This window comes from Calliopsis andreniformis, chromosome 9, assembly GCF_051401765.1.
Source record: "Calliopsis andreniformis isolate RMS-2024a chromosome 9, iyCalAndr_principal, whole genome shotgun sequence".
Taxonomy (NCBI): domain Eukaryota; kingdom Metazoa; phylum Arthropoda; class Insecta; order Hymenoptera; family Andrenidae; genus Calliopsis; species Calliopsis andreniformis.
In genome coordinates, this window is record NC_135070.1 from 14427094 (window position 1) to 14444893 (window position 17800).

A 17800-nucleotide genomic window follows, 5' to 3' on the forward strand; every position below is an offset into this window, starting at 1 on the left:
GGAATAGTAGCATAGAATGTATATTTATTTTAGGCACTATCATCAGAAACATTTGGTTCATAATCAGGATCATCATCATCATCATCATCCAATTCCAAATCATCAAGATTCTGAAATAGGCTTTCATCAACTTTAACAACATCCCCTAAAAATTCAAATAACAATATTATTACAATTTAATTCTACTCTGCCTAAAATTGAATTTCAGCAAAGTACTTTAGGATAATACCATCATCCAAAAATTTGAGGTCAGATTGGTCTAATGTTTTGTCAGTCATAAACAATTCTTTGCCAGTTAATTTTTTTCCTTCACGTTCAGCAGTTTCTCTTCGTTTTGTGTATCCCATTTCGTCATCAAATTTTTCTTTCCAACATAAGAATGTTTCTACTGTAACTCGTGTTCCTTCAAACTTTTTCTAAAGTAATAAAAATAACTTTAATGATAATTTCATAAACTTGAATATTACGTTTGTCTTACCCTTTCTGCTTCTTCTTCTTCTTTCTGTTTTTTCGCTGCAAATTCTTCTCTCCTTAATTTTATTCTGTCCCACTGTACATTGAGCCATTCTTGAGCTGTACTAACTAGAGTAAATACCATAACCATACCAAGGTTTTCATTCATCTGTTCCATTAAATGGTCCTTCAGCTTCTCATCGCTTCCTTCTTCGAAGTTCTCATGTTCCTCTATCGATATAATCAGTGGTTCATCTGGATACTTTGCAGTATATGTAAATTCTAAACGACAACTAAGACCATTTCCAGTCTCTGGCTCATATTCTTCTGTCTTAACAGGTATGACAAACGTGTAAAATGGTTCCGTAGCTAAAACTATAAGGAATTTCTGCTTATAAGGTCTTAATCATTTAAACATAATTATTTATGAAATGCACTCGCGTGCTACTGCAGTAAAAACAAATTCATAGGTTATGCGGCATTGCGTACTTTCCAATTCTCCGCAGTAGATCGACTCTAAAGCCTCAATTTCATTGTATTGTTCGTCTTTGTAATCCATGGTGTTAAAAACTAATTTGTTAGAAGCTATTCACGCTACTTATTTAATTAGTAATTTCAAAGGAATTACGAGAAATCATGTTACGAGCATGACAGTAGCGGCGAGCAGCACTGTACCAGAAACTAAATATATCAGTAGATCTATCGTCCAATAGATTTTTGGAAACTGATTCTCTACGACTCTAGAAATCAATCAAAAAATCCTGAATAATCATGAAATTTTTATGATCATTATAAAATATATTCTAACTTTAATTCCTGCCGTTCTTAGCGCTGAAATCTTATAGTAGACTGAATCGATAACATCGGATACGACAGGAAAATGGTAATGATAATTGAGTGACAAGTCTGTCCTATACCTCGTCGATGCTTCAGCGTGTTCCAAAAATAATCACAGAAGCTCACGAGGTGTTCCAATATGCGGCACCTATTTGAATACAATAATGAATCTATGCTCTACTTCGTTTATGGTGATGTCTAATATACAGCAATACAGCTAATTTGTAACTCGGTCCGAAGAAGACGTGATTTACGTAGGATCGTGTATATCACGTTAAACGTGTGTATGAACACCTTTGTATAACTACAGATACGTGTAGTGAAGCATGCTGTGATCCGTGGTTAGTTTCAAATTTTCACAAAGTTATAATTACTAGTTTCTTAAACAGTATCTACACGTGTTTACAACACCAAAAATTCGACTATTTCATCGCCGAGAGTGGTTTCTCTGTTGTGCTCTTAACGAGACTTACGTGATCGAACAGTGAATTTTCTGATAAATTTCTCTGATAAATACATTTTGATTGTCATTCCTTTGGGAGCTTATCGTGACTTAGAATCGATATGAGTTCCAACAGACGCGATTTGTGCTTTAGAATTGAGTAGTTTCAGTTTGGTTGCGGTTCGGAGCCATCGAATGCGGGCCAGGGTTATGTAATTTGTAATATTTTCTGAACAAGAGACCATGTACGTGCGGTATTCCTCGTCGCGAGAAATCATTACGACCTTGTCGGTGATTTTTAGTTTGAAATGTGCTCTGTCTCATTCATGAATAAGTTGCAGGGTTTTCTATTTAGTCAAAATGTATGTACTGTACAACTCATACGGGCATGTTCATTGTGTGAACTATGTACACACTGTGTGTAATTGCAGATATATATTCGTATATAAAGGAATATTCTCGTATTTAATAACAGGAATATGCATATTTAATTTAATAACGAAGTGGGAATCATTTTTTAACTATCTTTTTACTTTGTTTCAGATCAAGTGCACAGACTGAATTAAGTGAACAACGTTCATTTATGGTCAATCCTATACCCCCAGAGAGAATCTGTGTATTGCAGTAACTCTGTTCCTTGGATAGGACAAATATTGGTTGTAAGAATGGTCAAACATTATGAGAACAGTATAATTTTCCAGTTTAACTGGACCCAAGTTGCCCAAGGGTTTTGGCAGAGATACCCAAATCCTAACAGGCATGTTGCAAGTATAAACTATTTGCAAAAAGTTGCTTTTGATTAGTATCAATGTGAGTGAATAACGTGTGAATTCTTTTTTTAGTTCTCATGTTCTTACGGAGGACACTGTGTCAAGGGAAGTGAAAAATGGCATGTTGTATACCACACGGCTACTGACAAAAACTAACAGAGTACCCAAGTGGGGAGAAAGATTCATTACTAAAAATGTTGTTAAGATTGTGGAAGAAAGCATTGTAGATCCTAAAACAAAGACCTTAACAACATACACAAGAAATTTAGGCTGCACCAAAGTTATGGTAACTTACTATAAAAGTAATCTTTAAAAATCTTTACACCTTAAGAAACAATGGAATTTATATCTGTTGTATTTTCATAGAGTATCGTTGAGAAAGTTGTCTACAAAGTTTCTCCAGAAAATCCCAACTGGACAGTAGCCAAAAGGTCAGCGTTGATTGACAGTCAAATCTTTGGATTTAGCAGAGCAATTCAAGCATTTGGATTGGACAGATTTAAGAAGAATTGCGTTTTGATGTACACTGGTTTCAACTACGTTCTTGCACATATGTTCCCCCATACAGCACAGTATATGAATCCATCGCTTGCTCAAATGGGCTTCGCTCATCTAGTAAGTAACTCGCAGTATCGCAAAATTATTATACACATTATATAGTACATTGACTTACTGGCATCTCTTTTTCTTTTAGCTTGAAGAAGGAGCAGGAGCAAGATCTACTTTGGCTGAAGACTTCCAGCACTCATTGCAGGGCAAGGCAGAGAAGATGAAGGACGCTGCAAAGAAAGCGACTGATTTGGCGAAGAAAAAGGCTGGACCGTTGTACGTGGCATGTCAACCGCAGTAGCCGTCGATGACGCCGTTGGCGTGTAGATCAGAAGTGTTCATTTTGTGAATAAGATACGCATCAAAGGATCGCAGTTTCGGGGCGTGATCGATCAATTGTATGGATATAGAGAAGTCGTGGAGAAATTTATAAAGTCGAACACCTACTTAACCTTCAGTAATATAAAAATCGGAAAAAATTACCGCGTAAATAGCACCGCTAACGATAGTTCTATGCTACACGTCACAATGTTATCATTCCTTTTTAACTGCCAACCGAGTTCTAATCGTTAAGAGATGTAATATATCTTTTTACTTGATGTTTTAAAGCATAAGATTGTCTTTTTTCTTTAATTTTTTTTTTTTTGTACATCAATATAAATTATTTGTATGTACCTTTCCATGGTCTCGAAGCAAACATTCTGTAGCACCCAGAAGCGTTTCGTTTCGTGTTTACGCTCCCGCGTTCGCATTTATTCGATTAAATAGAATAGAGAGACGAACGACGGAGGTATGTCATCTTTTAGGATATTCGAAGAAACAGCTAATTGTGATTTGTCATGAAAGTTGAAACGAATTCAGTTCAGTCAAACAGTTCGTGATTCTTGGAGCGAGCTGGCTCGAACGGATGGTATAATCGATTTTGTCGAGGAACGTGTTAATTATGTATTCTTCACTTCGATTGTGGAAATAGACGCGCCGACACGACACATCTCTCGATGTACCCTCCGCACACAAACGACAATTGTGAAATCCAAATTTTACATGCATCCAAATCCGCATGAATCAGCTGTCCCCGGTGTGCCTGTACATATTTACCTAGAAATTTGTATAAATTGTAGTTACAAAGAGTAGACCTAATCTACGTTGCGAGTAATTGTAATATAATGATAAACGTCCAGGTTTAGCTGACGTCCGTGAATTGTGCAATACTGTTCACGTAGGTAGAGAAAAAAAGAGAGCGAAAGAGAGAGAGAAAGAATTCTGTATTAGAATATATACAAATATACGCGCGTCTAAAAATAATAGATCGTGTTTTTCTTTTTCAGTTCAAGTTCTTTCCTTGACACGAATATTTTATGCTACTTTGATCGCGAACTTTCTAAACTTTTTCCGACTTTTCTTTTTAGTACCCTACTGTTACAACTTTAAAAGATTTATGTAATCTCTCCTTGTCCTTTCCCACAAACTATATATTGTAGCCCAGATGAGCTATTTTTAGTATTAGGTTTAATTTTAGTCATGCTACAGTTGCAGCAACTAAGTAGATTCTAGATTGTTAATAGCGCTGTCGATGCAGTTGCGCCACTCGATTATTTTTAATTTTTCTGTTCCTAACACTACATACTTAATGAAAATTTTCTTTTCATTGACTCCAATGCTTAATCTTCTATTTTTCTATATTTATCATGCCTAGCATAGCAACATCTTCATTCCATGATGAGAGACGAGAGCTTTGTAAAATTTCTACTCTAATAAAAAATAAAAAACCGTTAAAAATAATTATTTTGACGTTATTTTTTTAATTCCATCATTACTATACTTTCCAGTATATTTATGGCCTTGATTCCCCGCTTCCCAGAAAAGCGGGATTTCCATGCGTGATACAGCGAGTACGCGCGAGTGAGTAATTGTTTGCACACTTACATATATGTCGATTTGTTTTCATGTCATTGAGAAAGATTCAAGACGGAGATCCAGTCTGCTCGCGTTCCTCCGCGACGGGGATTTCGGAGGCGGTCATTCTCGCGTGACTGGTTGCGCTTGGCTATAAAAGCAAACGCGGATGAACCTTCTCATTCAGTAGATCCGCGATCTTGATCGATCAATCTCACAATCAGAGAAAGAATATCACACGATGTGGATTTTTCACGTAGCTTTCGGTGAGTATGCCCATAAAGGGAAACATTTGTATATGTTATAAGAATGTCTAATAAAGTGCTAATGGATCTTATCTGTATCTGATCACAGTGGTCGCCTTGAGTGGAAGCGTGCTGACGTTTCCTCAGGTACGAAATTTTCCTCAATCTATATAGATTTGCATCAGTTTTAGAAATTATTATTTATCTTCACTTTTGTTTCAATCAAAGAGTGGTATCCCTTCTGGGTTTGACGAATATACCGAATTGGATGGATTCACCTTCGATGGACCAGTAGACAGACCTAGCGGAGGAAGCGTTCAAGACAGAAACACCATGACGAGTAACGCTCCTAGTACTACTTCAAGGACAACGACTACCACTACTAGTCCTGCACCGGCTCCTACACCGGCTGCTACACAGGATCAATGCATTCGAATGTGTCCAGTGAGTGTCCTTTGAGTCTCGTAAGAATTCCTTTTATTTTACAATTTCTGCATTCCTCAGAATATGTTGATCTTATATGTCTGAACCTGAGAACACTTTTCCAATTTCTTCTATAATCTTCGATCTTCAAAGATACATTATTACTCAAAATGAATTACAGTATTTCTTTATAATAAGCTCGGTGCAGTATTCACCGTGTTTCGAAATCAACAAGCTTTTCTTGCATGTACTGTCACTCATATTTTTGAGGAGATCAACGCGAGCTACCATTAAATAAACTGACCTCAGAAGAGTGTCCTTGCTATAAAATAGTTAATAGTGAATCATGAATTTATCACGAAGAAGTACTGTACATCTACCGTATTTTTACATTCTACGAACATGCAGAAGACTCGACTTTAATGTGCACATAGTATGCAAGGACGTGAATCGTCTCGCGATTATCATACCGGTTTTTCGATACAGAGTCAACAGTTTACACTGATCAATTTTAATAAGTGATGTCAGAGTTTGCATGGGCAGAGATATTTGACAGCAGAATTAAAATAATGGATGCACGTTTGAATGTTACAGAAAACCCCCGAATATAATCCAATTTGTGGAACAGACGGTGTTGTTTATGATAGTCCTGGACAGATGACTTGCGCAGTCCAGTGTGGTAGAGGTAAGAAAACGATTGGGATTTTCAGAGAAATTTTTCAACAATTGCGATTACTTATAAATATTCTCGTTCACAGACGTCTCGATAGGATACTATGGACCATGCACAGTTACCAAATCCAGCGGGAGATAATTCTTCCTCTACTTGTCACAGCTTGATAAAATCGGTGTGCAGAGGCAACTTGATTGAAAAGATCTCTTAGAGTGAAATTGCATTCAACGGAAGAAATATAGTGAATTTCTTGTGGGAGAATTAAATAAATACAAGTGATTTAATGTTATTCCTTCTGGTAAATCTCTCGTGGAGATCTCAGATATAAAAATATTATATAATATGTGAAAGATTCATATTCTAGACGTCTATTCATCAGAGGTGCTCTTTTCAAATTTCTTTTATCGTATATACACATAATCATGTTCATGCGTTACGTGCTCATTTACCAGCAATACGAATTTCATATGAAAACAATGAACATGACTTTTTATTTGACCTTCCACTTGTCCTTATTGTTGTTCTTAACAACCTTAGAAGTATAAGTAAGTGCGTAAGTAGGATTAAACTAAAATATGTATAATTATTTGAATATAGATAAGGGGAATAGGTAGTCGATGATCGGCCAAGAACGAGGAAGCTTGTGGTCAACTTGTTTAACTCATCGTGTCATTTTCAACTTTCCGCGAATTCCACTCAGATGGGTGATTAGCATATTGACTTTGTACAGAAAATCCCAACTGGATGACGGCAGAGAGGTCAACTTAGGTCGATGACCGAGTGTTTGGATTTACTAGTAATTAGATTTCATTTAAATTTATGGATTTATTTAAATTCATTTATAGACAGTGCAATTAGGTAAAAGTAAAAAAATAGCTTTATCTTCAAGGTTCAATAACTATTAAGAATATAAATTTTTGCAATGCCTACAGTTTACACATTGTGTATTTCATTTTTTCTATGTACTTACTAATGACATAACAAAGATAAAAAAAAATGATTGAGAACTTATTATGTTATTTTGACATTTATTAGAAATGCTTTATATATGACATTTACAAAAGGTCTCTTCTAAAAATGTCCCATATTTTTTATAACATCCTATATTTTTCGCAATATAACGTATCCTTCTGCTAATTGGTGCGATATTTTAACTCACTTATCTTTTTTGTTTAGTTCTGCATAACGAGAATAAAAATGACTTGTGTGTGAATATATATGACTTCGAGTAAAACCACTTTATTGCATTTCTTGGAAGTATTTTTTATTGAAGTCACTTTTAAACGAGTAGTCTTGCCTTAAACTAAAAGCTGCTAATTATTGTTGAGTGTCATTCGAAAATATACAAAAAGAAATAAAGAAATGGAGGAAGAAAAGAAGCTCAAAATATTAATCCTCTGCGTAGCATTATGTAAGTACTTAATCCTCCTATCAAAAATTATAAATCAATTAAGCACTACTGACAACTAAAACAAACTTGAAGACTAAGAAATATGTCAGAATTATTTTTTGAGACTACTTAATTAATCTGTAAATGGAAGAAGTTAATAGATCATCTCTGAATCATTTGATTGCAGTCGCTACGTGGAATGGAAATTTTCTGACGTTTGCTCAGGTACAAGATTGTGTTTGTTCTATGCGTGTCATGTATCAGTTGCATTAATCATAATTTGTTTCCTTCAAAGGATTCTGCAACCAGTAGACCTGGAACGTTCAAAGAGTGCATAGAAAATTGTCCGGTAATTAAAATGATATTCGACTTGCCTATTTGATCCCCAGAAATCACGTTTGACCTTTTAAAATTCCTTAATTTATCTTGTTTGATAAATTTATCTGGCAAAAGATCAACAGTAAAGAAATCACGATCGTGACTTCGGTTTTTAATTTTGCAAAATATTGATCAGATTTTTCTTGACAGCTGTACTTTTTGTTACTGATTCACTGTATGCACATTTAAAATATTTAAGGGGTCAAGTTTATCAAACGAGGTCAAAGTTCACGTACGGTGATACAAGACAGAATGCCCGAAAAATTCACGTGTGTTCTTACAGAAAATTAATATTATTTTTAGACAAGTACTGAGTATGAACCATTGTGCGGAACAGATAACGTTGAGTACATAAATCCTGAAGCGATAGCTTGTGCACAACGATGTGGTATAGGTATGATAACAATTACTTTTTTTTTAAAGTAATTTAGAAAAATGCAATTATCTATGCATTTCTGTTTACAGACGTCAAAATAAAATACTATGAACGTTGCAGTACCAATACATCAGAATAATTGTCGGAAGCTTGGTTGAGGACTACACTAAATTGATCTACAAGTGCAATTGACTTAACGCAAGATTAATTAATTGTATCCATATATTATATTTTTGCTAATTTTTTTCCTTTTTTAGTACATATAATTGAACACTAAGTGCTTATTTATTATTTTATTCTATAATAAAATAAATGTTTTGAATGGCAGCAAACGTATCTGTGTTTCTTTTCACAGATCCTGTAACTTGTGTTTAAGTATTTTTTCTTATAAACCAATAAACTATTCTAATACAAGAAGATTTACGCCTTCAATTAGATACATACAGTGTCTGAAAAAACTCGGGGAAAGTTAAAATATGATGCTATGCTGAGTGAGCCTCTGTAGGATAAAAACTTGTAAGGGGAATAGGTCGTCGGTGGTTAGCCAAGGGATGAGGAGGAAACGTTATGGTCAGCCCACCTGACTCTACGCGCGATATCCAAGTTTCCGCCGTGAATACCATACAAATGTCTCACTAGCACATTGGCTCTATCCTCTTCCGCTCGTATAGCTGTTTTTCTGTACTGTGCGACCGCCAGTAGACAGCCTACTATCAGCAAAATTTGTACTATCAGCCAGAAAATCAGTAGACCTAAAGCTAGACTCGCATCCACGCAGAAGAGACTATCCAAGGAGTCTAGGAAAAAATAAAAAGAGCTTAGTATTTTCATGCTATATGTTCGTTGCTATTTTTTTCGTAATCTAAAATTTTTGAAAGTTAACGAACATTCCTGTTAGTATATGCATTGGGCAAAGACACTTACTTTTACCACTAATTAGCACAGTATCGGGAAACGAGTTCTCTCTTGACAACAATCGATCTGCTGTGGACACTACAGCACTTTGAACAATTATGGAAAGCTGCAGAGGAAATTCCTCAGGAGCTTCATTTAAAGACATCTGCGTCACCTCTGCACTGTAGGATTCAGAGCTCTGGGGATCGCTCGATCGTCTCCTTCTTCCGTAGGAAACTTGACCACCATTGCAGACAGTCTGTAATCACAGTGATCTCGACAGATTTGGACGATCCTCTACTTTATTATGTAAATTTTTACGTATACATATGGCAATAAGATAAAATGAGACAAGTCACATATTCACTAAATTTGAGTTTTGTAATTTAATAGCAGACAATCAGATGGAATTTTTATTTTTGGTCTAAATCGATTCAAAAAACTTATTCCTTAGAAAAGCCAGAATTTAATATGATGCATATTTATAAGACACATACAGATACGTGACTTACGTCATTTTACCTTGTAACCACAGATATATGTATCCTCATGGAAGAGTTACAGCTTCTACCACTCGTTGAAGTCACCTTCTACGATTAATAACCAAGGAAGAGGAAAGAAAACTATCTAGACTCTAGAGGATGACAAATCGACTGACTCACCGGAGTACACTTGTCCAGACAGAACCGAACCAGTACGTTGAACCTAACCACCTGACTGTCAGGGAATTTGAAGGCAGTGAAAGTGGAGATCAGGGATCGGTCATCTTTAGGATCCTTCCTCAATGGAGGGAAGGTCGCTGGGTCTGTGGGGCAACCTACTTCGTCCAAAAGAAGGTACGAGGCCTCGCCTTTACTGCTGCTAGCCACTAAATGTCCTGCTTCGATGTGGTAGGGACCTTCGAACCATGAATGTGACGTAAAAAGACAGCAGAGGGAATTAAAGAAACAAATTTTAGGCATATGAAAGCTCACCGTTAGCTGGGGACATTTGGATCTTCAGCGTGAGCTTTTGTCCTAAATGTGTAACTACTGCGTCCTTCATGTTCTCGTCCAGGATTTTCATAGTGACTGTTGGTACTTCAGACGAGGCGTTCACGATAGTGGATGATATCGGCGGGACTCCTGCGCTAAACGCATGGAATTCGAGCGAGGATATCGTGTAATCAGAATAGGACACCCGAGAAAAAGTATCTTTTAAACAAGTTTAAAGATTCAACATTTTGAAATTTGAAAGTTTGAAAATTTAAAAATTTAAAAATTTAAATATTTAAAAATTAAAAAATTTAAAAATTTAAAAATTTAAATATTTAAAAATTGTTAAATTTGCAGAATTTGTAAAAGACATCTCTATACATAAAATAACACTCACTCACTTCGGATCAAGGAAGTTGAAACTCGACTCGACAGTGATGTTCTTCTGCGCTAAATCGTTCAACGAGCAGCCAACTCTGATCGCCTGATCTCCCAGTCGTTGAACTATAGGGTTGAACTGCACCAGGATCGTGGTCCATACCAGCGGCAGCGTCCTGTGATCGATCGTTTTCTTCGTCTTTGAACCAGCGCGTCTCAGAAACTGTACTCAAGTTCCTTACCGATTTCTATTATCAACAGAGTAGGCGGGATTCAGACCACACTGGAGCACACCTTCATGAAGCCTCTCTATTCGGGGTATTGGTAAGGTCAGCACTGTCCAGGTGGTGCCATGTCCTTGAACGCCGCATCTCTCTGAGTATCCATTCACGTACATACGACCGAAGAAGGGGTCCCTGGTCTTGAGCTCGATGATCATTCTTGTCTCGTTGCAACGAACCTTCACTGAAAAGTAGAAGCTTTGAGGTATTTTGGGGAATATTGGAGAATCTTAGTACTTACGATCCAAGCAGGGTTCTCGTTCCCTGTAGATTACGTTTTTTATGGTGATTAGGGAGCTGACACCTAGGCCGATTGTGTCTTCAGCGTGTAGTAAGCAGTTTGGAACGCCTGTGGAGTTGTCGAAGGTGTACGCTCGACAGATGAAGCCATCTATGCTGAGATCGCATCTTCTCTCACACTGGATAGAATTAATAGAGTAGATTAATTCTGTGGAATCGTGGAAGCTTGATCAATTGAAGATTTCTAAAGCTTTTACTAGTATTTCTTTAGACTAATTTTATCTACAAAACCCTTCTACTTTCATAACATCCTCCCAATCTCGAATTTCCTCTCACCTCTGTCTCATTCAGATTGCCCAACGCAATGTCCGAGTACGGTAACGAAGCGTTCTGGTACTCTGCATAAGAACAGTACTCTTGTTTCGCTAAAGAGCAAAACATCGAATAATTATTTCCTTGAGTAAATTCTAATCCCAGACTAACTTCCATTTCACTCACACACGTTTCGACACTGGTCTCGAAGGTACTCGTCCCTGTACATGGAAGCTCTATAAGCCTGAGGTCTAACTCCTCGCTCGAACAACGATAGAGAACACTTGCCCACAGCATTCTTTATCGAAAGGGGTTTGGTTGTACGAAACTGTGCCGATTCACAGCTCTTTCCTGCACTCAAGCCAATAATATATCCCCTTTTTTATACACTATTGCTGAATATTTAGTTAAAAATTCTTATTTTAATAACTTTAAGCTACTTAATAAAGTTGCTTACCAGTCTCTATGCATTTCTCATAACACTGATTCTTTGTAATCGATTGTTGTAAGTTGAAAGCCGCAGAATCGATGAACACTGCTCCAACGTTTCTCTCTACTTGCCAAAGTCTCTCTCGTCCACAACTGGGAGGCACTGTTTGAGTCAAATTACGTTTGATACCATCAATAAATGTACAGTCGTCATTCTACATCCTGAGATTTATGATATCGTTACCTTTTATACAGATCTGTTGATAGAAGGTGGAGTTCGCTTCCGGTACCAGCTCGTTGTCCTCCATTTGGACGCTGTAGCAGATGCTTCTGCTGACATCGACTATGAACGCTGTGCAATTCATCAGTTCACATCTGAAATGAATTTAAAATGAAATACTCTTGCCTTTTTTGATATACAGCTATTTATGTCTGTTTCAGAATTATCGTTTCCTTTATTAGTGTTCAGTTACTCGCTCACTTTTCGAAGCAGGGTCTTGTTATGCCCTTCGAGTTCACAGCGCTGTATAAAATAGTTTGAGAAGTGATCACTTCCGGTCTGACACCGTTCAGCTTCTCCCAGCCAGTATCTGAGCAATTCAACCCTTGTCCTGAAAAAGTATTACCTAATTTGGTCATTGCATTATAATTTTACACATAACAGACTGAGTCATGAACGCATAGTGATAAACAAGGTAATAATCTACATACCGAAGTACATACTCTAAGTGAAAAAAAGTAGCTTCAAATATGACATTACAGTAATTTCCTAGTTTCCAGGAATGTCGAATATGCAGAATATTCGAGTATGTAATTTGAAATACATTTTAATAATCTACATAATTTGCATAGAGGTGCAGCAAATTGTCCACTAAAATTACAACACTTAAGTTCCTGTCTACTTTTGGTCGAATAAATTATGCAATATCAGAGTCGATCCTCAAAGTATCAATAATTGAATCTTTTGTTCTACCCATTCATTGAAATCCTCCCTTCTCTCCACCGCACGACCCACTTCAAAATCGCTCTATCGATCTACGAAACCTACCTGTTGCCGCAACGAAGCCGCAGATCGAGATCGCCACGGCGAGCGCGGCTGCGGACATGTTCGATGGCTGGCTTCCGGTCGGCGCCGAGACTGTGCCAAGGATTTCCGTGCTAGTCGCTGGTCCTGCCGCTGCACGCTCACGACGCCGACGTCGGTGCACCAGCTCTATTACGTAACGACGCTGCACGTAACGCCGCGAAATCAAAGGAAACCGCTGCCATCCGAAAATTTCGAGACCACGCTTCACTACTCTTTTATTCAACAGAAGAATCAAGAATTGAGGATGATAAAACGCTGGGACACCGAAACGATTATTTTCACAGCGGAGTATGTTGAATTATTCACAGCCTTTTTTCTTCTTCTCTAAACGGTCTCCCCACTGCCTCTTTTTCGAGTTTTTTTTAATAGCCAGTTTTGCGTGTGGCGAAGGAAAACGCGCAAGGCCGCGAGATAAGGAAGAAAAGCGATAAGGAGTTGGGAAAAGGAAGTTCCTGAGCGGTCGGTGTTTTCTTCGACAGGAAAGTTTGAATTGAAGGACGAAGAAATTTGAGGCAGAGGGTGTGCTCTGGGTGAAGTAATTCGAGCTGAATTATAGATGCTAATTTAATAAGTAGATAGAGGTATGAATTCGCTTTGGCTATGAGGTCTTACTACTGAACTCAGGTTTAAGACACTTCCAAGGTAGATCTCTCAGACTAGAATCTACCTCTATCAGAATATTAAAATTAAACCTACTAGCACAGGAAGGAGAGGATCGCGAGTACCAACGAACAGGCCACGCAGATCACAGTAGAATAGCGTACGAGTTGCGAATTCGCGAGCAACTGACGCGTCGCGAAATGTGGGCAGAACTCAGCGTTCACCTGCATCCTCGTGAAAAACCGAATGGGAACGAGCGCGCGCGCCTATTTACGATGGTCCACGAATAATCGCTGTATGGTGCAACGTGCGAGCGCATAAACACGTCCCCCATGAATTTTGCGCCCGTTTCTCTTTGTTTTCTCTCCAGTCCTATCTTCCAGAGAGGCAGAAAAGGATTGCTTCAAAGAGAATCGAGAGATCTTTAGACGAAAATTCATTTAGCCGATTTTTCCCTGGGATTTTTCAAGTCAGAAGAATGCAGAACGCTAATAACGATAGGTCGCAAATGCGCGTGCACGGACGCTTACTGTCAGCGACAAAGGCTTGGCTGGTGCTCGCGAAACTGTGACGCGCTGACACGGCGATTCGCGCGACGATGCGTCGCGACGCGTCGATCCTTATCCCGCCTCGGCTATTTCCGCTCGTCACGCGTTTCGGAGATCAGGCTCGATCGCCCGTGAGACTTCGATCGACTCGATTTTCATCTGCACGATCCGAAAAGCATTTGCACGGAGAACCGAGCGACTGACAACGCGATGACACGGTTTGTGGCTCGATAGGAGGCGACCTTCGACTTACGTAATCGCGATTTCGCGCCAGCCTGTTTAGCTGGCGGTTCGAATTGCTTCGAAGCAGGTTGAGTTGTCGAACTTTGGGTTAGAGGAAGGTTGATGAACGTAGAGTTTTCGAGATTGGGTTCAATAATTTATATTTCGTAAATTAGAGGTACATGTTTGTAGGATTCTGTGTGTATAACAGAATTTTGATTTACTGGCTTAACTTAGGACTTAGAGTTGAAACGTACTCCTGAAAATTAAGTTTGTTGGTTTGAGTAGACTACTGAAGTAGATTATGTCATATAGTTCAAGTGTCAGTCGATGATCTACCTCAATTTTATTGTCGGTGCTGTGAAACATGTTTGTTGCAACGAATATGCGCATAATTGAGACTTTGATAATGGAGGTACTAATGGACATTCTACTGTCCTTGGTTTGGATGACTGACGGCTTTGAGAAATTTAGTCTGAGGTTTGGGAAGAGATACTCAGAGGTGACTAGAGTAATTAATCAAAGTGATGGTTGAGTGACGCTCAGGTAGAGATAGTAGTATTAGTCAGCGTTAACTTAGAATGCAAATTGAACGAGGATAGTTCAGAGTCGAAGGTTGATCAATTGGCTTGTTTCACGCGTACTGTGTAAAGCTAATGACTATTAAGATATACTGTGGTTTCGTAAGTATTTGTTATATAGCTATTGCACACGATTCCTTTGAGCTGCTTTTTCCAGATAATAAAAAAATAAATGTATCACTATACGTAGTATCTCTCACCATAATTTAACTATTATGTTCTTCTTCGACTCGTTCTTTATATTTCGACAGAGGACAAGGGTTGCACAGACAAGTAACCCACATGGCTTTCACAAAATGACGAGAATCCTGAGATGAATTCCATGCCCGCATCATTATGAAAGAAACGACACTGAAAGCTGGTTGATTTCTCTCATTGTTCTTCCATCTTACATAAGGCATTTAGACAATGGTGTCCTTATCATAATAGATTCCCCTATAATACTTAATCTGTTCCACGCCTGGAGTTGCTTAAGCAATTACATCAAATATTATAAATTAAACCTACTAAAACATATTCTTACTATGCTTCCTATACTATTTTTTTAGTTTCCACATTCAACAATGAAGGGATTATCAATCCATAAACTGGCTCCAGAAGCTCTTTCAGCACTTTTTTGATTAACTAATTATTTGAATAAATTATTTCAACCTTCTCGCTCACACCATGTCGTGAACTCACAGCAAGCAGTGGCAATAATACTACATATTTTATAACAACAGTAATATTTTATTTTCGAGGAAGATTTCAAACACTCTCCGAGATCTTACTTATCCTTAACAACTTAAAGATTCTTCTAAGTCACATAGATCTAATCCTCCTCATTTTCTTACCCACCGTGAATGTATCCCATAATTCTTAGTATCTCATAAAACATGTCGAATCCGTCGATCATCACACTTATGTACGGCGGTAATATCTTCAATTTCTGAAGATCATAGAAGATTCTGTGCAGCCAAGGCAGACCTAGATCCATCATAAAATGCCAAATCATTCGAAATGCCAGCGACGAGCATAACTGAACTTGCCTCTGTATCAACTCTATGATGAGATTCAGGAAGTTCCGCATCCAGTTTATCGGAGCTGTGATTAACGATCTTCGTTGCCTGCCGACGGATATTTGCAGGCGACCTCTTGGTATAAACCCATCTATCGTATGGACTAGGGATTCAATACCATCCCTCAAGTAAGTTATCAGCACCTGAAGTCTAAATATTAACGATCTGACTATCGAATTCCCGCCGGATTGCAGATTTTGTAGCTGGTTGTACACTGCGTTTAACACCGATCTGATTTCTGACGTTGGTATTCTGTCAAGTAAGTTCTCAGGTATAAGCTCCTGTATCTGGTTGATTAACCTTTGCAGCGATGGGATGCCCACTTCTGCGGAAAGCCTGATGTTTTCATCGCTGTCACCTGATAAGGAGATTGAGATTTGGATTGTATTTGTCTATTTGAGCGAAACAGAATTTTTGACTTTCCTCGTGGCAGAATCTCGGCAACAAGTGTCACAAATTTGAAGAGGTGATTCTACTTGTCAAAATATGAGGAAATTGTGTTTGAAGATTCTTTTGTCGAGTTATTAAGTGTCGTTCAAGAAAGTATTGTACCGCGCGTGAAGTGTGTCTGACTTGGAGACTTATTCTACTGGTGTCGCTACGTCTCGCCTGACTACTTTCTCCCAGCAGTAGAGTAAGTCCTCAAATGAGAGACATTTAAGCAGTATTCATTTTTTATTATCCTCTTATTTTGGCATTGAGAATTACTCCTTAATATTTCCATTAACAATTTTCAAAGTAATTTTGAAAGAGATAAAGTATATTATTAAGATGAGTCAAAAGCTCTTGTCTAGTTGAAGTACGAAGTTTATTTGTTATAAGAATACTAAATGAATACGAAACATGGATAACATCATTTATTTAAAATAGTTAGTTAATAAAATGATTTAATTTATCCCATTTTTGATTCGGAAAATGTACCTGGGGTCACAGTGGTGGCTGAAGATGTGTTCTGGCAATTGCATAGTCCATAGAGGACCGTCGTCAAGAATAAGATCTTGTGAATGTTCATCGAGCAACACTTTTCACAGCAAAATGCCTGTTCAACTGTGGAAGGAAAACAGTCACGAAAAGACGAAGTAACTGTTTTTGTAGTTGTCTGGGCAGCTGAGCAATTTTGATATTTTCCTCAACACCCCGTTCCCTGCTGCCATTACGCCTAAGCAGTGTTATCGATGCTAATTTCCGACCATGTTTGTATACGACGCAGCAAACCGAAGAATAATCATTCTTAAGCTTACATTTGGCGCCTATCGCTTCTGTTTCTCATAACTGCATAGTAATTATACCATTGCCTCTATAACTATTCATAAAAAGGGAAATATGTTTAAATTTCCTGTAATTTGTAAATTTTGTCCATTTTCAACTTCACAATTGCACTGCGCTATCGAAAAGAGATACGAAAGTAGTGTAACACTGATTACTATTAACCAACTGAAAGATAAAGATCTTTGCCAATACTTTTTTCTTCGCTTTCGCCTCCAAACTGCTTAACAAACACGCTAAATCAATCTATATGTCGTCATTTTCAAATTGCCGTCAGTTTTCGCTGTCCTCCACTAGCAGTTTGCCAAACTCGTTACAGGAAAAAGCGAGAACTGTCTCTTGCATGGACAATGTGCATTATTTATCAGGGAAGGCCGATTCTTCTCCACGAACAGCGAGATCGATCAACCAGAGTCAACTTCCGGTCCCACTGTGAGCAGAGGAAATTATAGCCGTATTTGTAGACTAGAGCAAACATTGAGGGAAAACTGAAGTTCC

At 37.9% G+C, this 17800-nt stretch overlaps 6 protein-coding genes across 10 annotated transcripts; 3 read left to right on the top strand and 3 right to left on the bottom strand.

The window, feature by feature from the left end:
* Positions 1 to 6: 6 nt before the first annotated feature.
* Positions 7 to 1824, bottom strand: LOC143184058 (RWD domain-containing protein 1). 2 transcript variants are annotated; one of them, XM_076386009.1, is made up of 4 exons: positions 1764 to 1824; positions 479 to 828; positions 230 to 416; positions 7 to 145 (listed from the first exon to the last, which is right to left on the bottom strand). In XM_076386009.1, exons 1-4 carry the CDS (start codon positions 1819 to 1821, stop codon positions 30 to 32), a joined length of 711 nt encoding a protein of 236 aa, XP_076242124.1. In that variant the 5' UTR covers positions 1822 to 1824; the 3' UTR covers positions 7 to 29. The 2 variants fall into 2 exon arrangements, with proteins under 2 accessions (XP_076242124.1, XP_076242123.1); XM_076386008.1 differs by lacking the exon at positions 1764 to 1824 and adding an exon at positions 943 to 1117.
* Prel (preli-like) lies at positions 1488 to 3405 on the top strand. 4 transcript variants are annotated; one of them, XM_076386010.1, is made up of 5 exons: positions 1488 to 1631; positions 2276 to 2489; positions 2575 to 2788; positions 2869 to 3117; positions 3197 to 3405. In XM_076386010.1, the coding sequence occupies exons 2-5, from the start codon at positions 2398 to 2400 to the stop codon at positions 3350 to 3352; spliced, it is 711 nt and encodes a 236-aa protein (XP_076242125.1). In that variant the 5' UTR covers positions 1488 to 1631; positions 2276 to 2397; the 3' UTR covers positions 3353 to 3405. The 4 variants fall into 4 exon arrangements, with proteins under 4 accessions (XP_076242125.1, XP_076242128.1, XP_076242126.1 ...); XM_076386013.1 differs by having other exon boundaries at positions 1493 to 1628; XM_076386011.1 differs by lacking the exon at positions 1488 to 1631 and adding an exon at positions 1839 to 1977.
* A 1651-nt stretch (positions 3406 to 5056) lies between these two features.
* On the top strand, positions 5057 to 6577 carry LOC143183804 (uncharacterized). Its single transcript, XM_076385534.1, has 5 exons — positions 5057 to 5213; positions 5302 to 5339; positions 5421 to 5636; positions 6210 to 6300; positions 6374 to 6577. The coding sequence occupies exons 1-5, from the start codon at positions 5189 to 5191 to the stop codon at positions 6427 to 6429; spliced, it is 426 nt and encodes a 141-aa protein (XP_076241649.1). The 5' UTR covers positions 5057 to 5188; the 3' UTR covers positions 6430 to 6577.
* Positions 6578 to 6900: 323 nt separating this feature from the next.
* On the top strand, positions 6901 to 8764 carry LOC143183805 (uncharacterized). The gene is made up of 6 exons (XM_076385535.1): positions 6901 to 7084; positions 7465 to 7699; positions 7866 to 7903; positions 7974 to 8027; positions 8360 to 8450; positions 8522 to 8764. The coding sequence occupies exons 2-6, from the start codon at positions 7651 to 7653 to the stop codon at positions 8569 to 8571; spliced, it is 282 nt and encodes a 93-aa protein (XP_076241650.1). The 5' UTR covers positions 6901 to 7084; positions 7465 to 7650; the 3' UTR covers positions 8572 to 8764.
* Positions 8765 to 8767: 3 nt separating this feature from the next.
* On the bottom strand, positions 8768 to 12579 carry LOC143183416 (uncharacterized). The gene is made up of 12 exons (XM_076384937.1): positions 12422 to 12579; positions 12185 to 12315; positions 11969 to 12103; positions 11698 to 11862; positions 11536 to 11624; positions 11201 to 11378; positions 10921 to 11143; positions 10702 to 10854; positions 10301 to 10455; positions 9989 to 10224; positions 9357 to 9585; positions 8768 to 9229 (listed from the first exon to the last, which is right to left on the bottom strand). Exons 1-12 carry the CDS (start codon positions 12577 to 12579, stop codon positions 8973 to 8975), a joined length of 2109 nt encoding a protein of 702 aa, XP_076241052.1. The 3' UTR covers positions 8768 to 8972.
* A 1961-nt stretch (positions 12580 to 14540) lies between these two features.
* Positions 14541 to 17647, bottom strand: LOC143183418 (uncharacterized). Its single transcript, XM_076384938.1, has 7 exons — positions 17597 to 17647; positions 17415 to 17548; positions 17326 to 17372; positions 17194 to 17295; positions 16958 to 17143; positions 16007 to 16394; positions 14541 to 15944 (listed from the first exon to the last, which is right to left on the bottom strand). Exons 1-7 carry the CDS (start codon positions 17645 to 17647, stop codon positions 15914 to 15916), a joined length of 939 nt encoding a protein of 312 aa, XP_076241053.1. The 3' UTR covers positions 14541 to 15913.
* Between the last annotated feature and the right edge of the window lie 153 nt (positions 17648 to 17800).

Excerpts from the sequence above, each read along its gene's own strand:
- LOC143184058 (XM_076386008.1), bottom strand. The coding sequence starts at position 1,012 with ATGGATTACAAAGACGAACAATACAATGAAATTGAGGCTTTAGAGTCG. Across the intron at positions 829-942 it reads CTACTGCGGAGAATTGGAAA|TTTTAGCTACGGAACCATTT; the intron begins GTACGCAATGCC and ends AATTCCTTATAG. Across the intron at positions 417-478 it reads AAGAAGAAGAAGCAGAAAGG|AAAAAGTTTGAAGGAACACG; the intron begins GTAAGACAAACG and ends TTATTACTTTAG.
- Prel (XM_076386010.1), top strand. The coding sequence starts at position 2,398 with ATGGTCAAACATTATGAGAACAGTATAATTTTCCAGTTTAACTGGACC. Across the intron at positions 2,490-2,574 it reads AGATACCCAAATCCTAACAG|TTCTCATGTTCTTACGGAGG; the intron begins GCATGTTGCAAG and ends TTCTTTTTTTAG. Across the intron at positions 2,789-2,868 it reads TAGGCTGCACCAAAGTTATG|AGTATCGTTGAGAAAGTTGT; the intron begins GTAACTTACTAT and ends GTATTTTCATAG.
- LOC143183804 (XM_076385534.1), top strand. The coding sequence starts at position 5,189 with ATGTGGATTTTTCACGTAGCTTTCG. Across the intron at positions 5,214-5,301 it reads GATTTTTCACGTAGCTTTCG|TGGTCGCCTTGAGTGGAAGC; the intron begins GTGAGTATGCCC and ends ATCTGATCACAG. Across the intron at positions 5,637-6,209 it reads AATGCATTCGAATGTGTCCA|AAAACCCCCGAATATAATCC; the intron begins GTGAGTGTCCTT and ends TGAATGTTACAG.
- LOC143183805 (XM_076385535.1), top strand. The coding sequence starts at position 7,651 with ATGGAGGAAGAAAAGAAGCTCAAAATATTAATCCTCTGCGTAGCATTA. Across the intron at positions 8,028-8,359 it reads AGTGCATAGAAAATTGTCCG|ACAAGTACTGAGTATGAACC; the intron begins GTAATTAAAATG and ends TATTATTTTTAG. Across the intron at positions 8,451-8,521 it reads TGCACAACGATGTGGTATAG|ACGTCAAAATAAAATACTAT; the intron begins GTATGATAACAA and ends TTCTGTTTACAG.
- LOC143183416 (XM_076384937.1), bottom strand. The coding sequence starts at position 12,579 with ATGACCAAATTAGGTAATACTTTTTCAGGACAAGGGTTGAATTGCTCA. Across the intron at positions 11,625-11,697 it reads AGACCAGTGTCGAAACGTGT|CGAAACAAGAGTACTGTTCT; the intron begins GTGAGTGAAATG and ends TTTGCTCTTTAG. Across the intron at positions 9,586-9,988 it reads GTCTGGACAAGTGTACTCCG|ACTGTCTGCAATGGTGGTCA; the intron begins GTGAGTCAGTCG and ends CTGTGATTACAG.
- LOC143183418 (XM_076384938.1), bottom strand. The coding sequence starts at position 17,647 with ATGCAAGAGACAGTTCTCGCTTTTTCCTGTAACGAGTTTGGCAAACTG. Across the intron at positions 16,395-16,957 it reads AGCCACCACTGTGACCCCAG|GTGACAGCGATGAAAACATC; the intron begins GTACATTTTCCG and ends TCTCCTTATCAG. Across the intron at positions 15,945-16,006 it reads ATCATAGAGTTGATACAGAG|GTCTGCCTTGGCTGCACAGA; the intron begins GCAAGTTCAGTT and ends TGATGGATCTAG.